The sequence below is a fragment of the Empidonax traillii genome, unplaced genomic scaffold, assembly GCF_003031625.1.
Source record: "Empidonax traillii isolate 1590-97213 ecotype Southwest subspecies unplaced genomic scaffold, ASM303162v1 scaffold328:size603334, whole genome shotgun sequence".
Lineage (NCBI taxonomy): Eukaryota > Metazoa > Chordata > Aves > Passeriformes > Tyrannidae > Empidonax > Empidonax traillii.
Window position 1 is genome coordinate 510,278 of NW_020955521.1, and position 26,750 is coordinate 537,027.

A 26,750-nucleotide genomic window follows, 5' to 3' on the forward strand; every position below is an offset into this window, starting at 1 on the left:
TTCTAGCACGTTAAGGAAGATGAGCTCCTTTCTCACCTTTGAGAGTATGTGGGTCTAACTATCTTTTTAATGGAAGGTCTGAAACTGGAGAATTAACTCAAAGGCAGAACAGACTGAAGGAATAAAAGGCTTCCCACAGCACTGTTAGCTGGTGAAGAGGGTTACAGGGCCTATGCTGGAACAGGTTCTTAAAAGACAGTTGAGACATGAAGTCCAGCACCAAAATAAAGGATTAGAAAGAAACAATTCCAGTTGTTCCATTACTGAGCTCATGTGAACGAGAACCAGTGAGTTAAATAATTCTATCAACTCTGACACCAAAGTCACAGATGCCCAAGGTTCAGACTTGGAGACAGAATCCTGTGGCTCATGGAGCTGTCCTGTCGCATCACAGGAGGGTAGCTGGCATTGTGCCTGAGTGGCAACCAAATCATCAGGTGAGAAGTAGTAATTCATATCAAAGCAAACATATCAAAGAGGCAGATCTCCCTACACTTCCCTGTATCATTATGACTGTAGAAGGCAAAAGCTACATTGTAGCACTTTCCTACCTTCATAAGCCGTAAACCAAGAAGAGAACTCCATTAGAGAATCACTGAATGGGCAAGGCTGGAAGAAACAACAATGAGTCATCTGGTCCAACCACCCTGCTCAAGCAGGGTCATCCTAGAGCACATTGTAGAGGATTGCATTCAGACAGTTCTTGAATGTCTCCAGTGAGAGAGACTCCACAATCTCTCTGGGCAATCCATTCCAATGCACAGTCACCTGCACAGTGAAGAAGTTTTTCTGTGTATTCAGGTGGAACTTCCTGTGCATCAGTTTCTGCCTGTTATCTCTTGTCCTATTGCTTGGCACCACAAAGAAGAGCCTGGCTACATCTCTTGACACCTTCCCTTCAGATACTTAAACACATTGATAAGGTCTCCCTCTTTACCTTTTCAGGCATGTGCTTTAGTCTTTAGGATTCACACATGCACACTAGTCTCAGTTGGGAAATTTAGTCTTCAGTATGCACAGACATGGTGCAATTGTTGGAATTCATCTTCCAAACAATCTGGCAATACCAATAGTGCTATCTGTACTCATTACCTTTTTGCATATTTAAAATTCACTAAGCTTCACAGGATCCACATGAGAGGTCACAGTCAAAAGACCTTACTTATATCATGCCATATGGTTCTTCAGTTTCACCATGACCAGTAACCTCAATACAGATTACATAATGGTAACAAAATTAAAGGGCTTTAGTAGCTATTTCCAAATACTCGGATCTCAGAAACTCAGAGTGGATTCATATTAAAACAATAGGATATTCATGTATGAATTGTCCTATCCAAAGATGTATTATAATTAACTAACAATACTGCTTCAGTGATCCAAGACAAACTATCTTCTCTTTCAAGCAAAATGGTGTAAACCAGGCTGCAATCAGTTTACAGAACATTCAGTTAGAACACTAAAGCCCTAAAACCTGCCAAAGTATTATGATACTTTACAATGCAATTTAAATTCATATCATGCCGGAGCACTTCACTAGGACTTGCATATTCTGCATTAGCTTTAAAACTACAAGAAGGAAGTGTTTTAGAAACTTTTTTAACAGCTGCTTGATCTGTAATCTCATGGTTCCTGCAAAACAGGTAAGTTTATGTTCTCACAGGATATTCTTTTTTATTTTAATTAAGTCACCTGCAGATCCAATCCTAAGCATTAAGTGCAGACATAAATCAATAAATAAACCAACTAAAACCAACCAACAGCCTCTGATCTCTGGGGGCTCCTCAGTTCACTTGATAATTCCTTCAGTGTTTTCATTCCATTTGGCACCAGGACTGAAAAAAGGGGATTTGAAGAGAGAGAAGTAATAAACCACAGAACTGATCTTATTCTGAGGTGAAGAGAAGGTCAACTCATTATTTTCCCCCTAGGAATATCGTGAAATATTAAGAAAGCAAAAAAGAGCTGAAGAATAAAAATATACCCCCAAATTTTAAAAAATGGTAAATTCAGGTTTGAAGAATAAAACAATTTAACCACAATCTGACAAGAGATCAAGGGCAAAGCAAGGAAGAGAAGCCAAAGATTCCAGCTTCAGATCTTCTGTTCCTAAACTACAGTAGGAAAATCCTGTGGGTGGGAGATAATATGGTAGCTTAGTTTTCTCCAGTCTCCACAACACGAAAGCCTACTTCTGCTCAACAGCTTAAAAGAATTCAAGATCAGAGCAACAAAGTTGAAAAGGTCAGACTAAACTCACTGCTCATGCTGTGCACTAAAAATATACAATGCTATGACAAACCGATTGATGAGCACAAATGGCAGAAGACTGAACACTGGTTTCCCCAGAGCTAGAATAAGTTTACAGACAATTTTAAACACAAAATAATTCTGACTTTTTCAAACAAATATTTGAAAGTACTAGCTGAGACTGAAGAAGCGCAAGACAGCATTCTTTTTTTTTTTTTTGCTTGACAATTTGTGCATGCTGTGAGGAGGATAGTGTTCTTGTTCATACCAACACACTCTTGAGCTTTTTCCAGGAAAGATTGAGTTTGGCTTTTATGTCTGTGACAGGAAGTTAGAGCTTGCAGCTGGCAGATACATTAACAGGATAGGCATTGGCGGACTAGAAGGGACCTTAAATAGGTCATACTGTCCTATCTCTTAGCAGCACACAAATAAAATGCACAAATTTCCCTGTCCAGCTAGCGCTCTAACACACAGGCTTAGAATTAATTTCTAAAGACTTTTTACATTAGGTAAAATTTATTCATGTAAACTTTGAAAAAATAACAAAAATAGTACAGTCACAGCTACAGATAACTTGATTAAAAACACCCATTAACAGTCATACGAAATAGTTTGCTGTGTACATTTACATTCCACTTCAAGTGTTCACTTAGCCTAATGCAGCTTAAATCTACTTTTTTAATTATTAAAAAAAAATTTAATTTGGTAAGAGGTATTTTTTATGTTTAAGTAATAAAGCATTAGTTCTTGTGATAGTCCTGGGCTTTTCTGACCGCTCCTGCAATCTAAAACAACTTTAAGGCTTCTCAGACTGGAAACGGTCTCTGATCGGAAGAGCTAAACAGAGGCTATTTCATAAAGCAAGGATGAAAGTGAAACAGCAGTGTTCACAATCACCCTGCAGTCTGTCTCCTCTGATGACAAGGTTAGAGAGATGGCTATGTAAGAACGGTGCAGTTACAAGTAGAAACTGAGTTTGCTTCCCAGGGAAGAAGCCTTGCATGTCTGAGAATTTTAGAGCTGGAGAAAAAGACTTTTAGTCTTAACTCCTTCAGATGATAATCTGGCAAGTACAAAAAGGCTAAATGAATGCAAGAGCTCAGACCATGGTAGAGAAACTTGTGTTTTATTCATCACTTTAATTTGTAACAAACTAAGCATTTTTTTATCTGTCTTGAAGCAGAAGTATGCAAAGATCTGGGAATCTAACTGGACATAACCATTTCCTACAAAAATTACCAACAAACAGTTAATGAATTCTTACACTGGTATATAAGTGGTGGGATTTTACAGCCAGCACTGCTTTTACAAAGCCATTACTGTTCTCATAAAAATCTAACATATTTTTAGGACACAAGTTCTCATGGGCTAGATTACAATTTTACAGAAGACAACCTCTAAGCCTGAAACAGCTTGACAATGTCCTTTCAGCTTGTTCATCAGATTAATTTTCTGTCAGATGAACAGCTTCCTTGGTTTCTTAACTAATCTAACACATAACCCAAGCAATTGCCTTCTCAAGCACAATTAGAAGTAAAAACAAAAGACACTTACATTCTACTTCATTCTAACAGCACATTCATTTTGAAATTTTCATTTCTGCCTCTTCCTGAGAAAGATTACCCTTTTAGCAAACCATTTACAATGGCAGGACTGATTTCAGATAGGATTAAAACAACATATTAAACATACACAAACCAAGTGGTCTGAGTTGCTTACAGGACTAATAATGTGTTATGGGTCCTTTCACATCTAGGTCACTGGTTCAAATTCAGCTTTAGCTGGTGATGAGTGACAAGGAACAATGAGGTAAGAACCCAGTCACAAATCTGGCCTCCTATCCCTGACTCTGCAACATATCCTCTTTGTCCACGTTGGCTACTCATCTAACTACTCTTTCCTGCAAATTCTACAGTTGTAAAAGAGTAGTAAGTATTATAAATATCACTCTAACCCTAGAAGACTAACTAATTCAGGATTCTGAATTCTCAAATTATCAGAATAATAAAGTATTGCTACTTTCAGGCTGTTTATTAGCTAACAAGAAATACATTAAAAGAGGGAATTTTTTCAGGACAGGTCATCACCTCAATGCTAAAAATTCCACTAAAACACACTGGCCACACCTGTATCTTTTGATAGCAAGATAAACATGGAAATCAAATGCTGAATGGGCCTGAAATTCCACATCTTCTCACAGGTAGACAGCATGTGTTAAAAGTGATGAAAAATGGAAATCCCAAAGCAGCCATTTTATGAATAAGAAAGACACAGAAAGAACACCATGTAGTGTGGAGATGCACTGGGTTCTTCCATTACACAACACAGCACGCAAATGCCATGCTAATGTTAGTAAAAAGAAAAAGGAAGGGAGAGAAGGAAAGAAGTTCATCAGCCCTACTTCCCTTGATAAAACTTGAACTATTGAAGGAGCCTGCACTGCTGCTGACTGTGCTGTTCTTGTCCTGCGCAAAACAAAGGTTTCCATTTTCAACAACTGTGATGCTGGCCCATTTTACCACTTCAGATCCTTAATTGAAAATAAGAAATGAGACCAACAAAAGAATACAACACACACACAGTGCCAACACATTTTAACCCATTCTTGGGTTAAAAGGTGAAAAATAATGGTGATAGTTTAGGCAAAACATGGTAGCTTCATTAATAACCTGTAACTGCTACAAAAATCTTTATACCATCTCTTGCATAGTCTTGATTTCAGAATACTATTGAACTATGGCTTATATACAGTACTAAGAGTCTTTCATATTTGCTGGAAAATTTAGAAAGATTAAAACTAGTCCATCTTTTTTTCCAAAGTATCTTCAAATATTTTAAGCACAGGATGAAAATATGCTTTACTGAAAACGTATTTTGTTATTACTTCCACTTCAAAGTCAGTTGTGCCTTTCTTTTCAGAGAAAGCTCATAGACAGCAATTCCAAAGACAAGGAAAAGCACAAGTACTGTGATCAAGAGCATTTAATGGGATGATGCACAATTTCATGCCAAGAAATCATACAGGTGAAAAACTATGCCTTCCTCTTCCAAATCTAGTTACTGAATATCAACTCTTTCTGACAGAGGTAAGGAGCAATATCCAAGCAATGAACTTCAGAGATACTTTGGCAATGGACAGAGCCAACAAAAGCTACAAGCACAATTCCAAAATGATTTAATGGGCCATGCTTTGCCAAACTCCTATTGACAAAATGATGAAGTAAACCCATTGATCAGTGTTAAGGCATTGCACTGAAGTTACTTCCTACTCTTCGACATTCTGTTTAATCTATCTTCAACCTCTTTCTCTTGTCCACTGAAATGAGTTGCAGAAGTAATGCCAGTTTTAACCACTTTTTGTTGTTGTTGGTTTTGCCACCGGGTTGTACTTGTGTTAAGTCAGAGAAGCTTAGGAGGGTTTGTGATCTACCAGAACACAGATAAGCTGACCAGAACCATCAAAAAGTGCAGCAAGGAGAGAATGAGCAGAAATATGCAAGTTATGCAAAGTGGAAATTCCACATGCAATTATCACGCCTTTGCAGGAAAGAGAAGCATTGCTTTACATCATACATCTGGGTCTGTGCATGAACTGAACTGTAAATAACAAACTTTTTTGCATCTGTCCCTGACTGAGGGTACTCTTGACTATTCTTTGCAAGTGGGGAAAGCTGAAATTATTATATTACTTTGCAAACCTTGATTTAGAATTGTCTTTTCTTCTTAGCACACTAAGTCCTCACTACTACCCAAAAAGAGGATGCCTGTGTCTAATTCTGTGCAGAAAAAAGAAACATGAAGATGTAAAATAATAAATGGTATCACAAAACCCCTCCTATTACATTCACACAACATAGAGATGCAGTCTGAGGCACTGTACTTGAAAACCAAACATAATTCAAGTGACAGGACTGAGTATTTGCTTTCTTCTTCTTTTGTGACCAGTTGGTTCTCTTTGGAATCACTAATAATCATTAGATAAGGTGAAATTTGAAGCCTAGCCTGTGTATCTACTCTTGCAGCAGGTTCAGAACACTGAGAAAATAATACTCTAAACGCCGTGCAAGAGAGTACAACACTGAGGAACTGACACGGTTCAAATACTCATTCTTAGTCTCTAGAAAGTCAGATCCTTCTAGTTAGTCCACATACTTTTTATTTATAAATGGATTTTCAGAGAAACTGAAAAATAATTTTGTTTCCAGACTCTTAGGTTAGACTTGCTAACTCAACTCTCTCAGACCCCTGTATATCAACAGAAGACTGCAAATTACAGTGTGGATTTGTGTCAGTGTAGAGTTTCAGTTCTGATAGAAGGGATCTCTTACCTTCAGACAGGGACAAATCATCAGCTGGAGACACCAGGTCTGCTTGGATTGCAGGGCCACTGCTCAGGGATGTGGTAATCTGATTCGTCAAGATAACCTGCAAACAGAGAAGGAGAGGGGGAAGGGAAATGAATTTTTATAGCTACTGGAAGGCAGAGAGAAGCCCAGGACTGGAAACCTCCAGGCACAGCATCCAGGCAATTTCAGCACTCAGAACATTTTGAACTATCTGCAGAAACTGAAAGAGATAATTTGCAAGAAGTGGAGGAAAAGGGATATTGTTAAAAAGATGAAATACTAAACAACAGGATATATATAGCCGGCTAAAATGAAACTGCTATTCTGAAGAGCTTCATTCATCTTTTGTTCTTCTTCCATGAACAACTTGATGTTCCTTACAAAAAACCACCATTTTCCTCATAGGCAGATAGGAATTCTATTTCCCTAGTAATTTCCACACAACTTATACATTTCCTTCCTTTGGTTGAAACATAATGTCACGGAGAGAGGTGCTGTATGGGATCTACCCCCATTGATCTGAAGCACAAAAGTACTAAATGTCACAGGGCTATCTCTATACAGGAGGATTTTTGAGTGTTTTGCAGGATCACAAGATTCTGATAAACAGACTGTAGTACCCATACAGTGCTCTCTCCTCTAAGCATTGACATGCTTGCAAGGGATAAACAGGTTCTTGCATCCTTGAGTGTGTACTGTTTTCTAGTAACAGAAAACATTAGGGCAAACACCACAGAGAGAAGAGCATAGGTATAACCACAATTATCTCATAATGCTTTGGATCTCTAAAGAGCTGCACTACCCACAATAACAGTAAATTACTTTTTTTCTTCTTAAGGAAAACGACCCCTCTACTTGCACTGAGAATGGACTCCACTCCAAACAAACTCTCTTTGAAATTAATGGCCCCTCTTCAGTTGTATTTGACACAGGAAGAAAGGAGAAAGGAATCCTACATGCTACTCTGTGGATGCTACTGGAATAAATATCTTAACACTGCTAAAAGGAAGACGAATTTCTCTGCTCTTTTCCTCCACTGCTCCTCCCTCCCTCTGATCATGGCTTCCTCCTGCTTTCTAACACTTCCAGCAATGTGAAGTCAAATCTTCATCTACTCAACAGGAGTTCAAGACCTTTAGAACGCCATAGTGATGCTCCTCATGCTTTTCTGCTGTTGACTATAAGCTCCGGACAAACTTCAACTGGCCATGATCACCCTGCCCAGCTTAATTCGAGGGTGCACCTTTCAGGACTGGACATTTATGACCACTGAAGTGAACACAAACATGGTAGGTAACAGCCTTGTTTGGTCATACACCTCGGCTAAGGTTCTTAAGGTACACCTTGCAACACTTCCAACAGCAAACACATGAGAAACACATTACACCCCTCTGCTGTTTCCCCCAGAGCTGTTGCATGCACCTATAAGCATTCAAAAGCAGACAGCAAAGGGCCTGGCACACACAACTCCTTGCAGCCACTGATGGCTGTCCTGTTCATCAGGTTCCAAGGTAAGATGATTCAATTTAATAACAAAGAAGAAAAAAAGTAATGTTTTCCTTTATTCTTGCCACGGTACTTATCTTTCATTTTATTGATATGATGAGCATCAAAACTGATTCAAGGCAAGGAGTAGGTCCAAAAGTCACCACAGGTATGGAACAGAAACTGAGATCTTTCCTTTCAAAACTATTTTCACATTGTATATACCAAGTCAAAAAAGCCACAGCCTTAGTTATCCATGGTATCCAGTACTAGAAAATGTGCTGAAACAGAACACACTAACAAACTTGTACACACGTACTGGTGAGGTATGAAGCTTTCATTGGCACACTTTTGCAATGATCACATTATTCAAAAGTGTCAAGCTCTATAAGTGATTCAGTCACCCCAGGCTTGCGCCAAGATAATATCCAAACTGTGTCATCATGTATTTTATTATTTATGCACCACATTTTAAAGAAACATTACCACGCTTAAGAAACATTTTTAATAGAAAATAATACCTAAACACACCATATTTCATATTGCTTTCTTTCAAAGGAAACTAACTTTAAGGGCTTAAAAAAAAAAAAACAAAAGAAAAGTGAACAACAAAAATATTGCAACTGCTTTTTTTCTTATTTCAGATTTTTGGCCTCTTCTTGAACCGGGAACTCCACAGCGTTGTTAGCTGTAGGACTGAAAATCTTCTTCCCCTTTATGTTTAACTCAAGCTATGCCTCAGAACTTAGATTTCAATTTCTGTTGTATCCTTCAATAGCTATTCAATACTAATATCCTAGATTCCTTGCTATGCTGTTTAAAAATCAGTTTAAAAATGCAGAGTCCTACCCAAGTAAATGTTCCACTCTGATTTGCTTTAAGGATAGGAATTAAGCATATTCTTAGCTCCATAATTTCACTGATAGTTAAACTTTTGCTTAAATGTACATTTAAATACTATATTGAATAAGCACACTTCCTCTGAGATGAAGCCATATACATGTACAGAATGCTTCTTTTGGAATTATCTGCAAATTATTCTTCATTACTGCAAGCCTGCAGAACTCGCACAGAGATTCAGTTCTCCCAAGTACAAGCCAAGAGGCTGTTAGCAAAGCACTAAATTTGGCATCAAATTCCCTGTCACACTTCTGCAGCCTCGCTTACTGCACAACTCTTCCATCATGTATAGTTACTCCTATTATCAGATAGATAGATAGATAGACAGAGAGTCATTCCTATATCGTTGTGCAGCTACCATCATACAGTTTGAACCTCACTCTGAGAGTATGAAGATTACTCTAAACTCTCACTAGATCAAACAAGCCACAGGTCACTAACAAAAGAAAACATGCTGGCCCTTTGCTCCAGTTACGAAGAAAATAAATGCTCTCAGATTGAGTGAACTCCTCTGAATACAGACATCTATCTTCAAAATTTCAACCACGTGCCCTTACTAGAAAGTGCCATTTTCATTTTTCCATGAGTAAAACTTTGATCACAAATACTTTGGCAGTGAAAAGTGCCATTTAAACAAGACCCTACATTTTCAGCAGTCTCCAATCCTACAGGCATTCATATTGAAGCCCTGAATGTTGGTATCACATGATTCCAGTGGCACATCTAAAATAATAATTTTTCCCCAAAGTCTCCTTCACTAACCTGAAAGATATGCTTACACTCTGTTCTGCTAGCCTTTGAAATGGTTCAGTGTGTTCAGAGAGTTGCAAATAAGTGTCTGAGGGAATGGTTAAACTTGTGTGTGATTTGGAGAGAAAACACAGGCAGACAAAGGAGATCTGGTGTGAAACAGCTGTGTGACTTTCTGATGAGTAATCACATTTGTGCATGGACAGCATCTGCTGAGTCTCACACATTGCTTCATAATCTTTTTGTCTGTGCATAGACTGTAATGCTAGTTTTGATGTTAATAATGCTGTATCTTAAAAACGACCAAAAAGAAGGCTAGAGTATCCCCCTTTAGTCTAATACATGTCACACTTGAAAGAAACCACCTCTCACTACTAAAAAGTAATTGGAAACATGCTGGAGCTGCAACTCCAGGCAGACTTACTAGAGAGTGCCTTGCACTGCATTAGCAGTAGTGCTTCCTAACTTTTCATTGTATATGTGTCATTAATATACAGATCAGATTTAACCTGTTTAGTACAAGAGACCCGCCAAGTCCTCAAGCTAAGTAGGTGAGCAAAAGTTGCCTCTGTTGTGGTTCCTTTTGACAGATACTGGACATTATTACCAGTCAAGAACAGCTTCCTCTTAAGAGGTTCAAAGCCAGTCACTAGTCACTATTATCTTCCAGCAGAACACTCAACAGTGAGAATATTGCTACACAATATTTTGATGTTATAACATTTTAAAATGCATTCTATTTTAAAAATACATACTATTTTAAGAGGAGCTCCTATTTCCACCATGAAATAATGGAACAAAATGTTGTCATTACCACCAAGAGTCACAAAAAACATCACACCTCTCCACACATAAAACTATGTCCTGACGTGCAACAGGTAAGGAAGTTGTGCTATTCCTTTCCATTTCTACTTCGTGATGAATAAAGTGTGTAGGGCCTCTCCAGTCACTGACTGTGCATGAATGGAAAACATTCTCCACTGCTAAAAGAGGGAAAAAAAGATGAAAAGGTCAGCTAAACAGCTCAGTAACATTAGAAACATGCCTCATACAGTCTGCTATAGAGTTCAGTGAACCATTGCCTTTAACCTTTGAGCCTATTCATTTGCCATTGGTCAAGCTAGCTATTTAACAAGCGAAAATTTACAGTCCTCAGCCTTCCGATTCTGACAGAATTACAAACACTTTATAAATTCACTCAGATTATTTCAAAACCCTTTTTGAGAAATAGTCTACTACTTAAAATACCACACAAATGACGGACCACACAATTTCCCAATCTTTTCAAATCTTTACTTCAGCATAGCAAACTTAGATTGTAAAATAATCCTGTCTAACTATTAGAAGCGTTATGAGAACAAGAAGAATCCTTCTTAGTTAGAAAGCCTGGAGATAAACACAAAAAGACAGTGGGAACACATTTTGAAGTTCCTAATTTTAGATACGTTATAAAACCCCACAACCTACTCTTCTGATCACTTTGCCATTTTTTATAGGTGCTGATACCTGGAAAAATTTGAAAAAAACACGAAGTTCTCAAGGAAAACTGCATTCATCTTTTAGACAGGTCATTGCTTTTTCTAAGATTAATCCAGAAGTCAACAACACTGTTAATATAGTTGGAAGGAACTCACAAGGGATCATCGAGTCAACCCTTAGCCCTGCACAGGACCATCCCCAAGAGTCACACCATGTGCCTGAGAGTACTGTTCAAATGTTTCTTGAACTCTGTCAGGCTTGGTCCTGTGACCACTTCCCTGGGGAGCCTGTTCCAGTGCCCAACCACCCTCTGGGTGAAGAATCTCTTTCTAATATCCAACCTAACCCTCCCCTGACACAACTTCAGGCCATTCCCTCTGGTCCCATCACTGGTCACCACAGAGAGAAGAGATCAGTACTTGCAGTGAGGTCTTTCCTCACTCTCCTTCAGGCTGAACAAACCAAGTAACCTCAGCTGCTCCTCATACAGCTTCCCCTCAGGCCCTTCACCATCTTCACTGCCCTCCTTTGGACACTCTCTAATGGCTTACTGTCTTTCTTACATTGTGGTGCAGAGCAGAGCAGGACAATCCCCTCCCTCGACCGGCTGGCGATGCTTTGCCTGATGCCCCCCAGGACACGGTTGGCCCTCCTGGCTGCCAGGGCACTGCTGACTTATACTCAACTTGCTATCGACCAGGACCCCCAGGTCCTTTTCTGTGGCACTGCTTTCCAGCATTTCATTCCCCAGTTTGCCCATACATCCAGAGTTGACCCATCCCAGGTGTAGAATCCAGCACTTTCCCTTGTTGAACATGATATGGTTGGTGATTGCCCAGTCCTCTTAATTTGTTGAGGTCTCTCTGCGGGGCCTCCCTGCCTTCGAGGGAGTCAGCAGCTCCTCACAGTTTTGTGTCATCTGCAAACTTGCTTAGTATCCACTACAGTTCTGTGTCATTTATGAAGATGTTGAAGAGCACAGGGCCCAAGATGGAACCCTGTGGAACCCCACTAGTGACAGGTCACCAGTCTGATGTCACCCCATTCACTATTGTCCTCTGTGCTTGACCTGAGAGCCAATTGCTCACCCAGCTCATGATGTGTTCATCCAGCTGTGTGCTGGACAGTTTGTCCAGAAGGATCTTGTGAGAGACAGTACCGAAAGTCTTACTGAAATCCAGAAAGATTACATCAACTGGTTTCCCTTAATCAACTGGATGGGATACCTTGTCATAAAAGGAAATCAGGTTTGATAAGCAAGATTACCCCCTCAGGAAGCTGTGCTGGCTGTGACCAATGACTGTGCTGTTTCAGGTGTTTTTCAATACCTCCTAGAATAATCTTCTCCATACAGACACTGAAGTGAGATTGACAGGCCTGTAGTTTCCAGGGTCCTCCTTATTGCCCTCCTTAAAAACTGGGACAACATTCACTAGCTTCCAATTGTCTGGGACCTCTCAGGATTCCCAAGACCACTCAAAAATCATGAAGAGAGCTTTTGTGGTGACATCAGCAGCTCTCTGAGGATTCTGGGATGAATCCCATCAGTTCCCATATATAAGTAGGGATCCAGCTTGAACAGCAGATCCCGCACAATTTCAGGTTTGACTGGGAGTTGATCATTCTCACAGTCATGGTCCTCCAGCTCAGGGCACTGAGACCCCCTTGGTCCGTCATCCGTGTTGAAGGCACACCTCTGCCTTGTCTCTGTCCCTGTTTGTGAGGTGACCATCTTCACCCTGTAACAGGCAGATGATATTTCTATACTGCCTATTGCCATTAATATGTTGAAAAAACTCTTTTTATTGTCCCCCAGATTTCTGGCAGCTTCAACTCCAGCTGAGCTTTGGCCACACAAATTTTCTCCTTCCAGTGGCAAGCAGCACCTCTATATTCTTCCCATGCCACTTGACCTTGCTTCCACTGGGCATACACCTTTCTTGTTGGCCTTGTTTACAAGAGAAGATCCCTACTCAGCCAAGCCAGCCTTCTGCCTCACCTACCTGACTTCCATATGGGAACCACCTGCTCCTGTGCCCTTAAGAGGTGATGTCTGAAAGATGACCAGCACGGATGGACCCCAGCATCTGCAAAAACATTTTCCCAGGGGACCTTACTTACTAATTCCCTCAGCAGCCTGAAGTCTGCTCTCCTCACATCCAGAGTTGAGGATCTGTTGGCACTTTTCATCCTGCCAACAGAAATTTTAAACTCAATCACTCCATGGCTGCTGTGGCCAAGACAGCCACCAATCTGCACTTTGCTCACGAGATCCACTCTGTGGAAAAGCATTAGATTAAGGAGGGCATCTTTCCAAGTCAGATCCCTTAGGACCTGTGCCATAAAGGTATCATCCAGGTTTTTTAGAAATCTTCCAGCCTGGGTTGTACCAGCTGTGTGATGCTCCCAGGTAATTTCTGGCAAGCTGAAGTGCCCCATAAGGACAAGGGCACTTGACCTGGGAGCCTTCCTTAGTTCCTCAAAGAATAATTTGTTGGTGTCATTGTCCTGGCTGGGAGGTCTTTAGCAGACTCCCACAGTGACATCCACATCATTTGTTTGCCCCTTGATTCTTACCCAGAGGCTCTCAACTGTGCCAGTGCCAACTGTGAGCTCCATACATTCTAACTCTTCTATTGCATGAAGTGCCACCCCTCCACCTCTTTTTTGTATGTCGTTGTAAAAACAGAGTCACCTTCCACTGATGTGATTTTCATTCTGAAATCACAGTATTTTTACTGCAAAGTAAAAATACTAATTCAATGTGCCTAAACTTCTGACACTCCCATTTATTGGGAATAGCCAAGTTCCTTCATATAGAGAAAGTTCCTGCAGGTCCTGGGAGATTGTTGGCCTAAGAACTTTACACAGAAGAATAAGCAAACTATTTTGTTTGGTTATTTATACAGTACAGTTTTTCAAGGACTCCTCCTGCCCTTCCTAGACCACACTGAAGCTACTAAACCTGACTTTGTCATCCTTGTATATCCAGTTGAGTAAATAAGACTTTTTTTTTTTTTTAAACTTGTGGTCTTAGTCTCCTTGTTAGTTTATTGCAAAATTAAAGGGAGCTCAGCATAGAACTATCAATCAGTAACCAGCAAAGGTAAAAAATTTTCTGGAATTTACCAAGAGGCAAAACCCCAGAGTATTTCATGAAATGGTTCTTTGTTAAAAGAATGGAGCAGAATTCCCCTTTCCACATGCAATGCTATTTAGGAAAACTCTTATTAAAGGTTTCCTGTTGAGCTGGGAGAGCAAGCACAAGGACACTTACAATAATCCCAAATTACTCCACCATTATCAGTCCATGTATTTTTTGTGGTTTTCACTGTACTCAAGCAATGTCACTAGACAGCACCAAGTACAAGTGACAGTGTGGCTGGGATGCTGAATGTGCATGTTGGAGGAGAAGAAAAGCAAGTTTTATTGATCCCTAGACAATATTAGTTCCGATCCTTGAAAGGACACCTCTCCCTTTTCCTGAAGCACAGAGCTTTTAATGAGGCATTCAAGTAATGGGTTGAAACAACAGTGACTACTGTGGAGACATCAGCTAAAGGATAGTACACAAAGCACTACCACAAAGCCAGATGGGTCAGGCAGTAATCCTGGAAACAGAAAAAAGGAACACTGAGAAAACAGAGGTGAAACAGCATACCTCAAACAGCTGAAAGAACCAAAGCCCTCTCCTTGAAAATCTATTACAGTTCCTCAAGACTGGCAACAGTCTACTCAAGGAAGAACACTAAACTACCACCATCTCTTATGGTAATAGGGTATTTGTGATCTTCATCTAAGATACCCACTGAATTGGCTTTTTCTTCAACTTCTGTTTCTTCAGGGAGATTTTCTTCAGCATCAGTAGCCACAAAAGCTGGCAAAAGTTTTCTAAGACCTCAGCAGAATTTGTACCAAATATGCACAAGGAAGAAAACTTGCTTAAAACTAAGCATTTTTGGTGAGATCAAGGAGTTACAAACAGAAAAAGGAAAAGTCTGAATGCAATACTAAAAGCTCCTAACCAAAATAAGAGTTTTAAAGAGAGAATTTCAGGTGCTTGAAGACAGCTACTACAGCAGTGAGCCAGCGAGGGGCTCACCTTGCAGGAGAGTGGCTTTTACTGTGAAAAGCCTCTGCACAACTGAGACAGCTCTGTCTGAGCTCCAGGACCAAATCAAACAATTTATATCACAACTATTATAATGACAGGAGATTAAATATATACACATATTTTCATCCTTAGAAAATGTAAACTATTTTGGCTCACACAAACCAAATACAAAAGAAAAACCTCAACAATTTATCATTCAAATCCAAGCAAATCACCACACCCACCCAGCACTAGTCTCAGTAGGCATCCAAGCCAAGCAGCCACCAGCCCCAACATCTCAGGTTTCTGCAGGGAACAGCACAAATACGTCAAGTACTCTATAAGGCCCAGCCACCACAAGCAAAAAGCCTTATAATAAATGAAATTCCCATGTTGAAATACCACTTCTGGTGTTTAATCAAGGCCTAAGATACTCAAAAGTAACTTTACATATTTTACTAAGATGGTTGTAGCTAACAAAGAAAGCATGAAGTATCTTTACTGCAGACATAACCAATAGGCAAGTACCCAAATTTAACAACTGTTGCTAATCTAAATCAATTGAAAGAAAAAATACCCATTACAGCTTTCTTGCTTATAATATGACAGAGGCATACTCTGGTAATGGTGATACGTAGGTTAGAGAGAAGTAGATGGATATTTTCAGATATAATATAGCATAGCATCTAGCCTGACAGAGTTGTTACAATTCACATCTCAACCCATGTTACCAGAATTTGGCATAATTTCCTAAATAAAGATATATACACAAAACACACTGGAAACTTATTGAGAAACACTTCCTAATCCTACATGCAATATAGCAACAAGTGCTGACCTTGCCTCAGAGGAATTTCAGCTGCACCTATTTTCAGCTGTACTTATTTTCATCACATCTAGGAAGAAAATGGCAATAAATAGTCTAACAGTACAGAAATAAGAAAGCACAATTCTCTGGAAGGCTCACAAGCACCTTTTAAAAGATCAGGGATCTGCTGTTCAGGACACATTGCTGGCTAAATGCAACCTTATTAGAGCTCCTGTTTTGCTATGATATCTCTACCCAAGCTTTTCCTCTTTCCTCCATCAGTGAAGCAATTCATAACAGCAGAGCTCATTTTATAGTTATCAGATTTCATAGACTATAAATAAGACTTGGAAGAAACTAAGGTATCTTTCAGAGACTATCAACTGTATTTATATTGAATTTATTCTGCTTTACATAGGAAAACTATAAAGTTATGCAATGCTATTCCATAAGTCTTCTGGAGAAGAGTCTATTCACATCCCTTCCAACTGCTTAAATAGCATCACAATGAATTAAAACTTCCACCAGAAGAAAAAAAGAAACAAAGCAAAACAAAAGCACGCTGTTTTCAGGCAGCTACATGTCTTCAAGTTGAAATAGTTACCACCCAGCGATAGCCTGAGGTCTTCAGCCCTTACTACTCTCTGAAAGAGGAATGCAGCCACCACAAACGTAACCTTCAAAATCCACAAAGCAGAGCACCCTTGTGCTGTGCTGCTTGGTGTGAAAGGTTTGTGTGCCTGGAAGGCCTTCACATCCAGCAGCCTGTACAGACCTGTTTACACAGACATGTAAGGCAACCCCCTCAGAGGGATTGCTGCCCTCCTTCATATCCTGCCAGTCGCCCAAAGCCCCATGTTAGTTTCCAGGAGAACCTTTCCTCTTCTCCACCCTCCCCTCCAGCCTCTGCTTAATGATTGCTTTCTGAAATGAGCTTACTCCTGTGTGCAGCTAGCAATGTACCACAGGAGACTGGTCTGATACTGGTCGAGGCAACACAAAGCACCTTACAGGAAATCGCTGTAATTCACAGGCAACTTTTACAGCCAAAACCTGCTGCACTCTCAAAGCAGCAAATACTACCACTTAAAAGGGAGCTTTCTGATGAATATCAAATTGTCTTGTAATAGAAAAAATAAAATTATTAATTCACAGTTCACTCTTGGATTGCGTGATGTTCGCTGCAACAGGGTTTTTGGTTTGTTTAATTTGTTTGGCTTTGAAGGATGGGGAAAAAACTGGGTTGGCTGGAACATGAGCAAAGTAGTACAAAACTTTAGCCCTGCTCTGGCATGCTCCAGGCTGAGAGAAGAGACAAATATGTCTCCTACCCTTCCATAAGACTTCCAGGAAGTCAGAATTTATCCTTTTTTCTCAATGAAAAACCTAGCTCCATTTACTGGCACTAGTTAGCTTTCATTAGATCAAAAAACAGAATGAAGGCTCTTTCACTCACTGAGTTCAAACCTTCTGCCATGCACCTACCCTGTTTCATCCAGCACTTCAAATTTACCTAGACCTACACAAATTCTGCGGCATTAAATCTCACTACTTTCTGAAGGAATAAAAATGTATTGTTACCCCTACTGTAGAGACAGATGCTCAGACACTAAGCAAACTGACTAAAGGTACCCCAAAGCTTTACTACCATTCCTAAATCTTGATTGCAAGCACAGAGTTGGAAGGGTTCATACTCATCTAAGCACTCTAGGATACCTCAGGGCCATCTAGTAACTATGCAGAAAATTATATATTCATAATTCTTTATATTTTGGGGATTTGTTTTATTTTAGTTTTTCCTACAGCTGTCTGTATTTTTTTCCTCACAAGTGTGAGATCCTGGATCCAAATCGCACTGAATTACTGATATGGGTCAGAACCAACTCACTGTGTGGGGTGTGTGCATGTGGGGAAGGGCTGGGCCAAGACCTGCAGGAAGGTGTTAGGTCTGCCCACCAGGCCTATGCTGAGGGCACAGGGCAGAGCTGAAGGCAAGGCCTGCAGCCCACGCACAGCACATGGCCGCGCTGAACGCCTGTAGCTGGGCTGTTGGTCAAGGCAGAGCCCACCCACGCCACACCCTGCAGCCTGTGACTGGCTACAGCACAACTCACTCTGGCCTGGAAGGCACTGCCCCAATATCCTGCCTGGTAGGGAAAATTGAACTTGTAAATACACGAGACTCCATGCAGTCTCTGTTCTCTCTCTTCTCCCTCTCCAGTAGGCACCATGTGAATCATCGAACCTTGTCAGCAACTATTCTCCTCTCCATCTCTCTTTCTTTATTCCTTTTAACCTGCTTTCTTCTTTTACTCTTTTCCTTCTCTTGCGGGTATCTTAAAACCAATGAACTGTGTGTTACTAAAGCTGGTATATGGATTGTTTTAGGGGGTGTTTCCTATGGAATGGGTCTTTGTGCCGAATGTTTTAGTGAAATGCTTCTTCTTGGTTGTATTTTACTCCTGCAAAAACCTTTTGCCAAAATACCTTATTTTTCTCACCAAATTAAAAGGATTTATCTTAGAGAAGAGTGACTCTTTCTCTGGACACTAATTAGAGCTTATACTGAAGCAAAAGGTTTTTAAAAAGTCTTAAATAAAATTTAACCACTCGGGGCAGTTTACAGCCTAATCCAGAGCGCAACAACAAGTCAATAGGAACAACTCAATAAGAATATGAATTAATTGGAGAAGTATCTATTATTCACTACTAAACTAATGAAATACTCCTAACGAAGGCCTAGGTCTCATGGCCCATTTCAAGTTGATAGTAAGTGTATCATCATTTTTATTTGATTTTGATGTTTTGACAAGCCCATCAGAAAGACTATTTATAGTAATATACACATTCAGGTCTAGAGAAATATGGCATATAAGGCACAAGTTTATGTCATTAATTCCATTAATTCCTCAGATTCCTTCCAATTAATTCCTTCAGGCCTTCAAAGCAGTGGGTCACAGGAGACTCCTTGAGTCTTGGATACAAACTGAAATAGCTCAATGTGCTACTGTAATTTACAACTTCGCTCAACAGTTTTTAAAACATTTTCCCTAGTTCTACTTTATCCCACATCATAACCCTATGCCAACATTTTTAGAGTGAGGACAGTGTCAGTTCAGACTGCTTCTCAGTGCCTTGTGGAAGCAAAAGAAAGCAGTTTTAGGATATGCTAGAATTTTTTTTCCCTTTGTATATTCATTTAATCTTTATAAGGAGGTAACTGCTAACACCATCGTATTGCTTACGTTGTTTTATACACAACATACTTTATCAGCACTACAGAAGTGGAACAAATCTTTTATAGCCTATGGTTATGTTAGAGAACACAGAACGCTTTACACCATGTCTGTTAGAGAGTTTTCTTGATGTGTTCTGGTAGCTTAGACACAGATGGGATTTTTAGACTTACCTATAATGGCTGTGCTTAGATAATCACGCAGCTTTATTTTAGTGTCTGTGTCAGTCAGTAGGTCCTACCTACAGCGTAACAGGGAATTCGGATATTTAACTCCATCTCCCTATTTGCCCAAACCTTATTTGACAGGTCTATGGAGTATTAGGGTAATAACTGATAATGCACAAAAGCCTGACAACCAATATACCAATAATTTTTACAAAACAAACTCGGCACTGACAGCATTATCTACTGCGGTTATGGCTTACTTAGTGAATGCTGTACCGGTGATTTCAAAGTATTCTCATTAAAAAAAATTCAATTATCATCCTCCATAGCTGCTGTGGCTGTAAAAAAGGAGAAGTCATCCAGAAAACAGAACAACCAGATGCTGAAACAAACAGCCTCTCAAGTTGCCATCAGTTTCCCTTCCTTGTGACCCAGGGCTCAGAAAGGTATGGAAGAACAAGTGAGAATGAACAGCTGTGAATTATACATACTACAAGCTGCAGATATATACTAACATTTCATTCTAGACCTTTTTATACACTGAATTGCATTTGTGCCTTTTTAGCCTAACCTGCAATTTAGCCAGTAATCTTTCTCTACCAGAAATATTTATAATCTTTCATAACACTGATAGCTTCAGCTTTCCTTAAAATGCAACAAACATACAGAATAAACCAAGTGCAGCTAAGAAATCCAGTTTGAATGTTGGCTAGTATTTTTTTGCTGTGCCAGTGAATGGTTTCACAGACAACATCTTTTAGTCTGCCCTGGACTGAAAGTTAACATTTTACCATTTAACCTTTGAACTTTGTAATATATCAACATACCTCTAATGCAGTGCGATATTTTTATGCAAAGGAAGATTGTTTGGGTTTGTCAAATATAAATTTTGCAAAGTTAGCCGATAAAGAGCTTTAACCTGTAACATTCTTCCACTCAATACATTTTTCTAAACTAAGATATTCTCAAGCAAATTTTCCTTAAAAAAGAAAAGAAAAGAAATAAACGCAACCTATACAAAAGGCACAATGGTGGACTGTGTTACAAAATTTTATTAGCACTCTTTGAAGACTGCTACAACATTTTAGGAAGCCTTGTTACACAGTAGTAAGATTATCCTAAGTGCTTCTTCCTCAAAAGCACATAGAAATAAAAAGTCTGTGACTCATAGATAAATAGTCTAAACGAGACAGAAAAAACCCATGCCCAAACATGGGTGTGTATGATTGCTTTCCAAACATGTCAGATCTGTTACCACCCAGAGGAAAGAGGAGAGGGGGGGAAAAAATCATCCAAGTTTCTTCTATTCAATATTAGGGGAAAAACAAAAACAAAAACAAAAACTGTGGCTTAAGACATTCTGGAATTTCAGTGGCATTGTCTCAGCCTCCGTATTTTTTTCTAAATCCTTTCACTAGGAAATATAGTTAGTCTGTACTTCCCCAAGGAAATTGCCATTTGTCACATTTTAAAATGACAAATTTCTATTTGCCTACCCAACTTGCTTAAATTGGAGTGTATTTTCCTTGGAAGTATGAATCATTAGAAACCTTTTTGAAATTTAGCACTCAAGATGGAAAAGGAACTCAGAAAAATGCAAGGAATCATTTTTGTGCTGAGACACAGTGTGACGCCCTCCCATCCTCTGGCTTTGCGTAATACAGACAAATAATATTTGAGAGATTGTCCAAACAAAATCATTTTGTCCAAACAAAATCTTGTCCTTGATATCACTGCTTAAATGCGTGCACAGGGCAGCACTGTAGAAGTATGTTCTCTCATCTCTGAGTCAAGTAGGATCAATCCTGCAAACCTTTTCCCAATACTAACTGGGATACACAAATCAAGCTATGAGACTGTTAACAGTGAAATTTTGTCAAAAGCAAACAAATTCAAACACAAAGGTGTTCCTCTTCTTTTGAAAATTTTATATCAATTTGTTTGGGTAGTTGGTGATTACCGAGATTAGCTCCACTGGTTCCACTGGAAACGACATCAGATCTACCGATCGTTATTGTTGGTACCTCAGTTATGTAAATATTTGTAAACATTTAACAAAACAAAACCAAACCTATTTATTCAGTTATTTGGGTACACTATGTTTACAGCTGTTACCAGGACTACAGAAATTTTGAGAGTTGATGTCAGGTGCATAAAAACAGGTGGCACCTTCAGTGATGTTAAACTCTAGGAAAACCTTGGAAATGGTACAGGATTTCAGAAATTTCACAATGAGAAAGCATCTGCTCTTTAGGAATTAAAATTAACAATGTTTACACATCATTCAAATTTACCCAAGTGAACCAAGTTGGGTCAGATCTGAGATTTGCTGTGCATCCTATGAATGACACATACAGGCAGCAGCGAAAAACAGCTAGTGTCTTCTGGACAACCAACTGAAACTTTGCAGCAGCTCTAGATTAATTGTTCACTGCAGCTAGCAATTTTTGAATGTAATTTCCTAGACTTGCTATTAAAATTCATAAGAGCATGCATTTTCCTTAGACCCCATTGTAACTGCTTCATTTGAAGTCTTTCTCAAGAAACCACAGCAGTTTCCATTGCGGAGTACAGCAAAAAAATTGCAAAGATAGTAATGTTACAAAATGAATTTCATTAATTTACTTTAGAGAAAAGCTTGACAGGTACAAATTATGCTTTAGTCAACAGAATAGATATTCTGTTGTGCCAGGAGGTGCTCTGCAGCCTCATGGCTGGAATAGCTCCTTCCAGTGAGATACTTGGGCAAACATACGGGAAACCTGGCCTAGATGAGAAATGAATTTCTGGATAGGATGGAAGTGTATAAGCAAACATTGTGCTAAATCAGGAGCAAAAAAATCAGGAAGCTGTTTCCGGTCAGGCTAGAAGTGCATCTTCAGATGCACTAGGTGTGGGGCAGGAGGGTAGGAGCTATTGGATGCTACATGCCAGGATTGGCACGCTGAAGGTGGAATAGTGACCCAGTAGACTTTCTCAGGGAAGAATAGGATGTATTTGTAGAGTTCCTAAAGAAAAGTAAAAAAATAATTCAATGCAAGAGCCTTAGACTTCAAAGCAAGGTGCAATAGCAGAATAGAGTGTGTGATCAGATAAATTCTCAATTATACCTCAATCTCAGTGAAAATTCTTCCATATTTAGGTGGATGTTAATTTGAAAAATACCTTGTGTGGTGATGTACAGCTTCTGAAGGCAGAAGGGCAGGTATGGCACATACCCTTTTAGTTATGCTGTCTTTTTCATGCAATCATCAAAACATGCATCAACTAGAAAAGCATTTTCGGTAGTAGAGCTATCAATTCATTAAAATTATTTTGCCATTGGCTAATCCTTGCGTCTAATTAGGATAACTGACTATGGTTTGTTTTTCAATAAATTGCTCCTCAAAAATATTACTTTTTTTTTTCTTTTTAAAATAACCCCTATCTGCTGTTACCAAGCTTTAAAATTCCGTGCATGCAAGGAACATCACATAATGGATGGATTATACTCCAGCTGCCTCTTAGACTTATCTTGTCCTCCAGAACATTAGATAACTTCAGTGTAGAAACCAGCCTGACAAGGTTTGTTCTTTTATTAATATTACTCGGTTTTTATTTTGGACTGCAAAAGATTTAATGCAAGTCTGGTTTTATTGACCCTAAAGGACTTACACAAAAGTGAAACATGAACATGACCTTATCTCTTTACTTTCATCTTTTAGTACATAAATACCTTTCCAGAGAAACAACCAGTTCAGACTTTTTTTCTTCTTATTAAATCTTTACCACAATTAATTCTCAAAAGAGAACAGGAGGGAGCAGAAGTCCAGTCGCATGTTTTCTAATCCTGGTTCTGAGGCTAAGTAGCTACAACTTCATACTGATATAATAAATTCTTTGTGCCCTGTTTCCAAAGCAGGCATAATGCCTACCTCACAAGAGTATTGTGGCATTTCGTATTTTCCTTTCCTAATGCTTTGAAATCACTGCATGAAGTGTTATTAAAACCATCCTGTGTTCTTAGAGTCTTCCAGTGGTATAGCTCAGCAATCTCTAGATACAATGTGGGAGTAATAATTGACCGCTGTACATTTTATGTAAGGGCTTGCAGGTCTTGCAGCAAAATTCTTTAAAACTTCCTTCCAGGAAACCCACGGGCCTTTTATTTTGTTTTGGCGTGCTTTTTGGGAGGTGTCAACGTGTTTTTTTTAATCCTCCCCCTTTGCTTGATTTGGGACTGAAAGCATCACTGGTTTGCGCTGCAAGTTTGGGAACGGTAAATCTGAAAAAATTGCTTGTAGCTCAACTGTTAGTATGTTGTACAACATTCTGTAAAGTATTAATTAGCACTGCATTCAAAATAGATAGAAAATAGCAAATAGATGCCATCTTACTATTTAAATGTTAGCTGAGAACTCTGTTCTTGGAAACAACTTTTGGTCTCTCTTGAGCTTACTGGGGATGTTTTAAAGAGCTATTTTATAGAGAAGAGAGTCCTGAATAGTTCCAGAGCAGCAAAAACACAAAATAACAGCAATCCAGCATAGCTTCAAATTAGGCCTGTACTGAGTTATTTTCTGAACGGGGTAACTCGGATCACTCCTGTGCCAGTAACAGGCAAATAACAGCTATTCTTCAGGGTGCAAATAGATCAACAAGTGCAGACTTTGCACTACTTTTAAAATACAAAGCTCAGTAAGGAGCTGGATATATTGGTATAAGCAGCATGAAAAAACATTCTGTTCCTCTCTGCAAAAGCAGAAGGTAACACATACACACACAGACACACACAAAGGGCAGGTCAGTACTGAAATAAGAAACTCCATCTCAGATGTAAAAGCTGACCTTTTTAACAAGCTGAAGAAAATATCAGTGATTGCCTAGATTTCAGTCCAAACTCCACCTCAATAGCCAAGAAAGAATTGTTGCTGAGGAAACTGCGGCCTGCAATAGCTTCACTCAGAGCTCAGTCTACACTGGAGTTTCAGAGAGAAAGGGGAAAAGGCACAAATAATTACAGAGAAGGCATGATTTATGGAAAATGAACACAACATTTCCTGCAGGAATGCACAGTGCCTGGAATACTGACAGCAAATATTAGTGGGAGAAACAGAACTGGCACATTTAGAACATGGCAGGGCAGAGAGCCCTGGAAACTGCTGCTTTGGAGGCAAAGTGTGTGCTTCAAGTTTCACTGCACTTCAAGGAAAGAGGCTCTAAATAGAAGAGCCATTTTCACTGAGCAAGAACCATCCATGCCTGTTGGCACTACAGACTGAGAACTGCAGCTGCAAAGACCGTCAACAGGACTTACCATTCATTTTGTCATAGTTTTTATCCTGATTACAAACAGCAAGGGTCAGCCTCAAGAACAAATGCAGACCCACTTCAAGCCAGCACATCTAAATGCCTCTCAGTTTGAGAGAAGGCTGGATATGACCTTTGTGTTTCAGTCCTGTCTACTCAGCAATGCCTAAATCATGGAATCATAGAATATACCAAGTTGGAACGGACCCACATGGATCACTGAATCCAAGTCTTGGCCCTGGGTCACAATAGCCCAAGTTCCACAGACAGTACTAAACTACCAGCTTTTGTGAAATGTATTTCTGAAGTTCTGTTGGGATTGCATGGGATTTAGGTGATAAAAAGAAAATCTAGTCACAGATAATTGGTAACTCCACTTTGCCAGTGTGCAGCATTAGTTTTTGGCTCCAGAAAACCAGAAATATGTTTTAGGCAAATTAACAAGGTAATTTTCCTTTGAAAAATCCTTCTTTTTCCTTAGAGCTTGTAGCATTTTGAGGATATAAAGGTTTAAAAATGCATTATATAAGACTATATTCTTATTTGCATTCTGCTTTGTGTCATAAGTAGATTCTCTCCAATCTTGGAGATTAAAGTTTTTTCTTAAGCTACTATAAAATTGAAATAACTACAGTAACAAGAGTGCATGAAACACCTCAGATTACCAATACTGTGGATTCCTAGGGAAATCTTCAGAACTTGCAATGCAAAGTAGGAAAAAGTTAACTAATTATGATGCTTGCACCACAAATGTAGTTTACCAAAAAGTATGGCCATGACATAGTTTAATTTTAAAGCCTATGATCGTAATTTTACGACAAACACATGTACAAGTAGTATGTACAGGCTCAGTGCCCTTTGGCCCAGATCTCATCATGTCAGAAGGCTTGTCTGGGCATGATCACTCCACTCTCTTCCCAACTCCTCTGCCCCAGGTCAAGCCAGAACTCAGAAACCCCTGCCTTGCAGTGTGCCAGTGTAGGCTGGTGAAGGGCAATGCCTCTCAGCTCCGTGCTAGCAAAACTATTCCTTCCATCTTCCCCCTCAAACCAGGGACAGAGCATTCAAACAGAGGCAGATGAACACAGCAGAGTTATGTCTGTCCACTGTTGGAAGTGTTTTGCTAAAACCTGCCACGCTGCCTTCCTGGCCAGCTGTTTTCTTTGCCTGCCACCTAAAACCGGCTGTGCAAAACAATGGAGAAAATATGAATTGAAACAAAAATTACCTTCAGACTGAATGAGTACTCAACACTGTTAAAACTGTAATATGCTTGAGTAATGCAGGATGGTAATAATTAAATGTAATGTATATATTCATACAAGCAGTTATTCAGATCATATATATATGAGGCACACAACAAACAAACATATATATGACAGCACTTTTCAAAACAAACAAAAACCCAAACACAATGAAAAAATGCCCTTGTATGATATTTTTTAGAAGAGTCTCTCAAGCATTACAGTCAGATCTTGAATCCCCAAAAACATAAGACAGGAATTATTCCATGCATTTCACAGACCAGAAAATTAAGACAAGAGAATGGGAGACTTTGCCAGCATTAAAGGGCATTAATATCTAACAGGTCTTTATAACTAGCAATAAAAAGGCAGCAAATCTGAAGAACTGAAGAATGGTTACAGGGAACAATGACTGTGGGTTTTTATAAATGCTCACTGAGCTATCATACCTGAATTTTATAAAGCACAAAGCCCAGGTTTACCATCACCTTCTCTTCTCTAGAAAGAAAACAGGAAACTATACAACAGTCCGTTAGAATGTGAAAAGTATGCTTTAGGAAGTCAGTTTAGCTCATGGCTTTAAAATTCAAAAACCGAGAATTTTCAGAGCAAAGAATTCAGAGCCAGCCTGGCCTAAATTGTTCAGACTGTTGTTTAACAGCATCATATTTGGGACTATGTGGCTGTGCAGGAAAGAAAG

General features: G+C 39.3%; 1 protein-coding gene across 6 annotated transcripts in view; it reads right to left on the reverse strand.

Annotated features, from left to right (window-relative positions):
- The window catches only part of LOC114061339 (DNA repair protein RAD51 homolog 2-like), a 307,326-nt gene that overhangs the window by 252,290 nt on the left and 28,286 nt on the right, over nucleotides 1–26,750 (reverse strand). For 4 of the 6 annotated variants that reach the window (XM_027891733.1, XM_027891731.1, XM_027891728.1 and 1 more), the window contains exons 1-3: nucleotides 6,920–7,010; nucleotides 6,582–6,678; nucleotides 1,758–1,835 (exon numbers count right to left, since the gene is read on the reverse strand). In XM_027891733.1, the coding sequence (XP_027747534.1) occupies nucleotides 1,758–1,835; nucleotides 6,582–6,678; nucleotides 6,920–6,937 (193 nt within the window). In that variant the 5' untranslated portion in view covers nucleotides 6,938–7,010. Of the gene's footprint in view, nucleotides 1–1,757; nucleotides 1,836–6,581; nucleotides 6,679–6,919; nucleotides 7,011–26,750 lie in introns of those variants that run through there. The other 2 variants (XM_027891729.1, XM_027891730.1) reach the window with 2 other exon arrangements.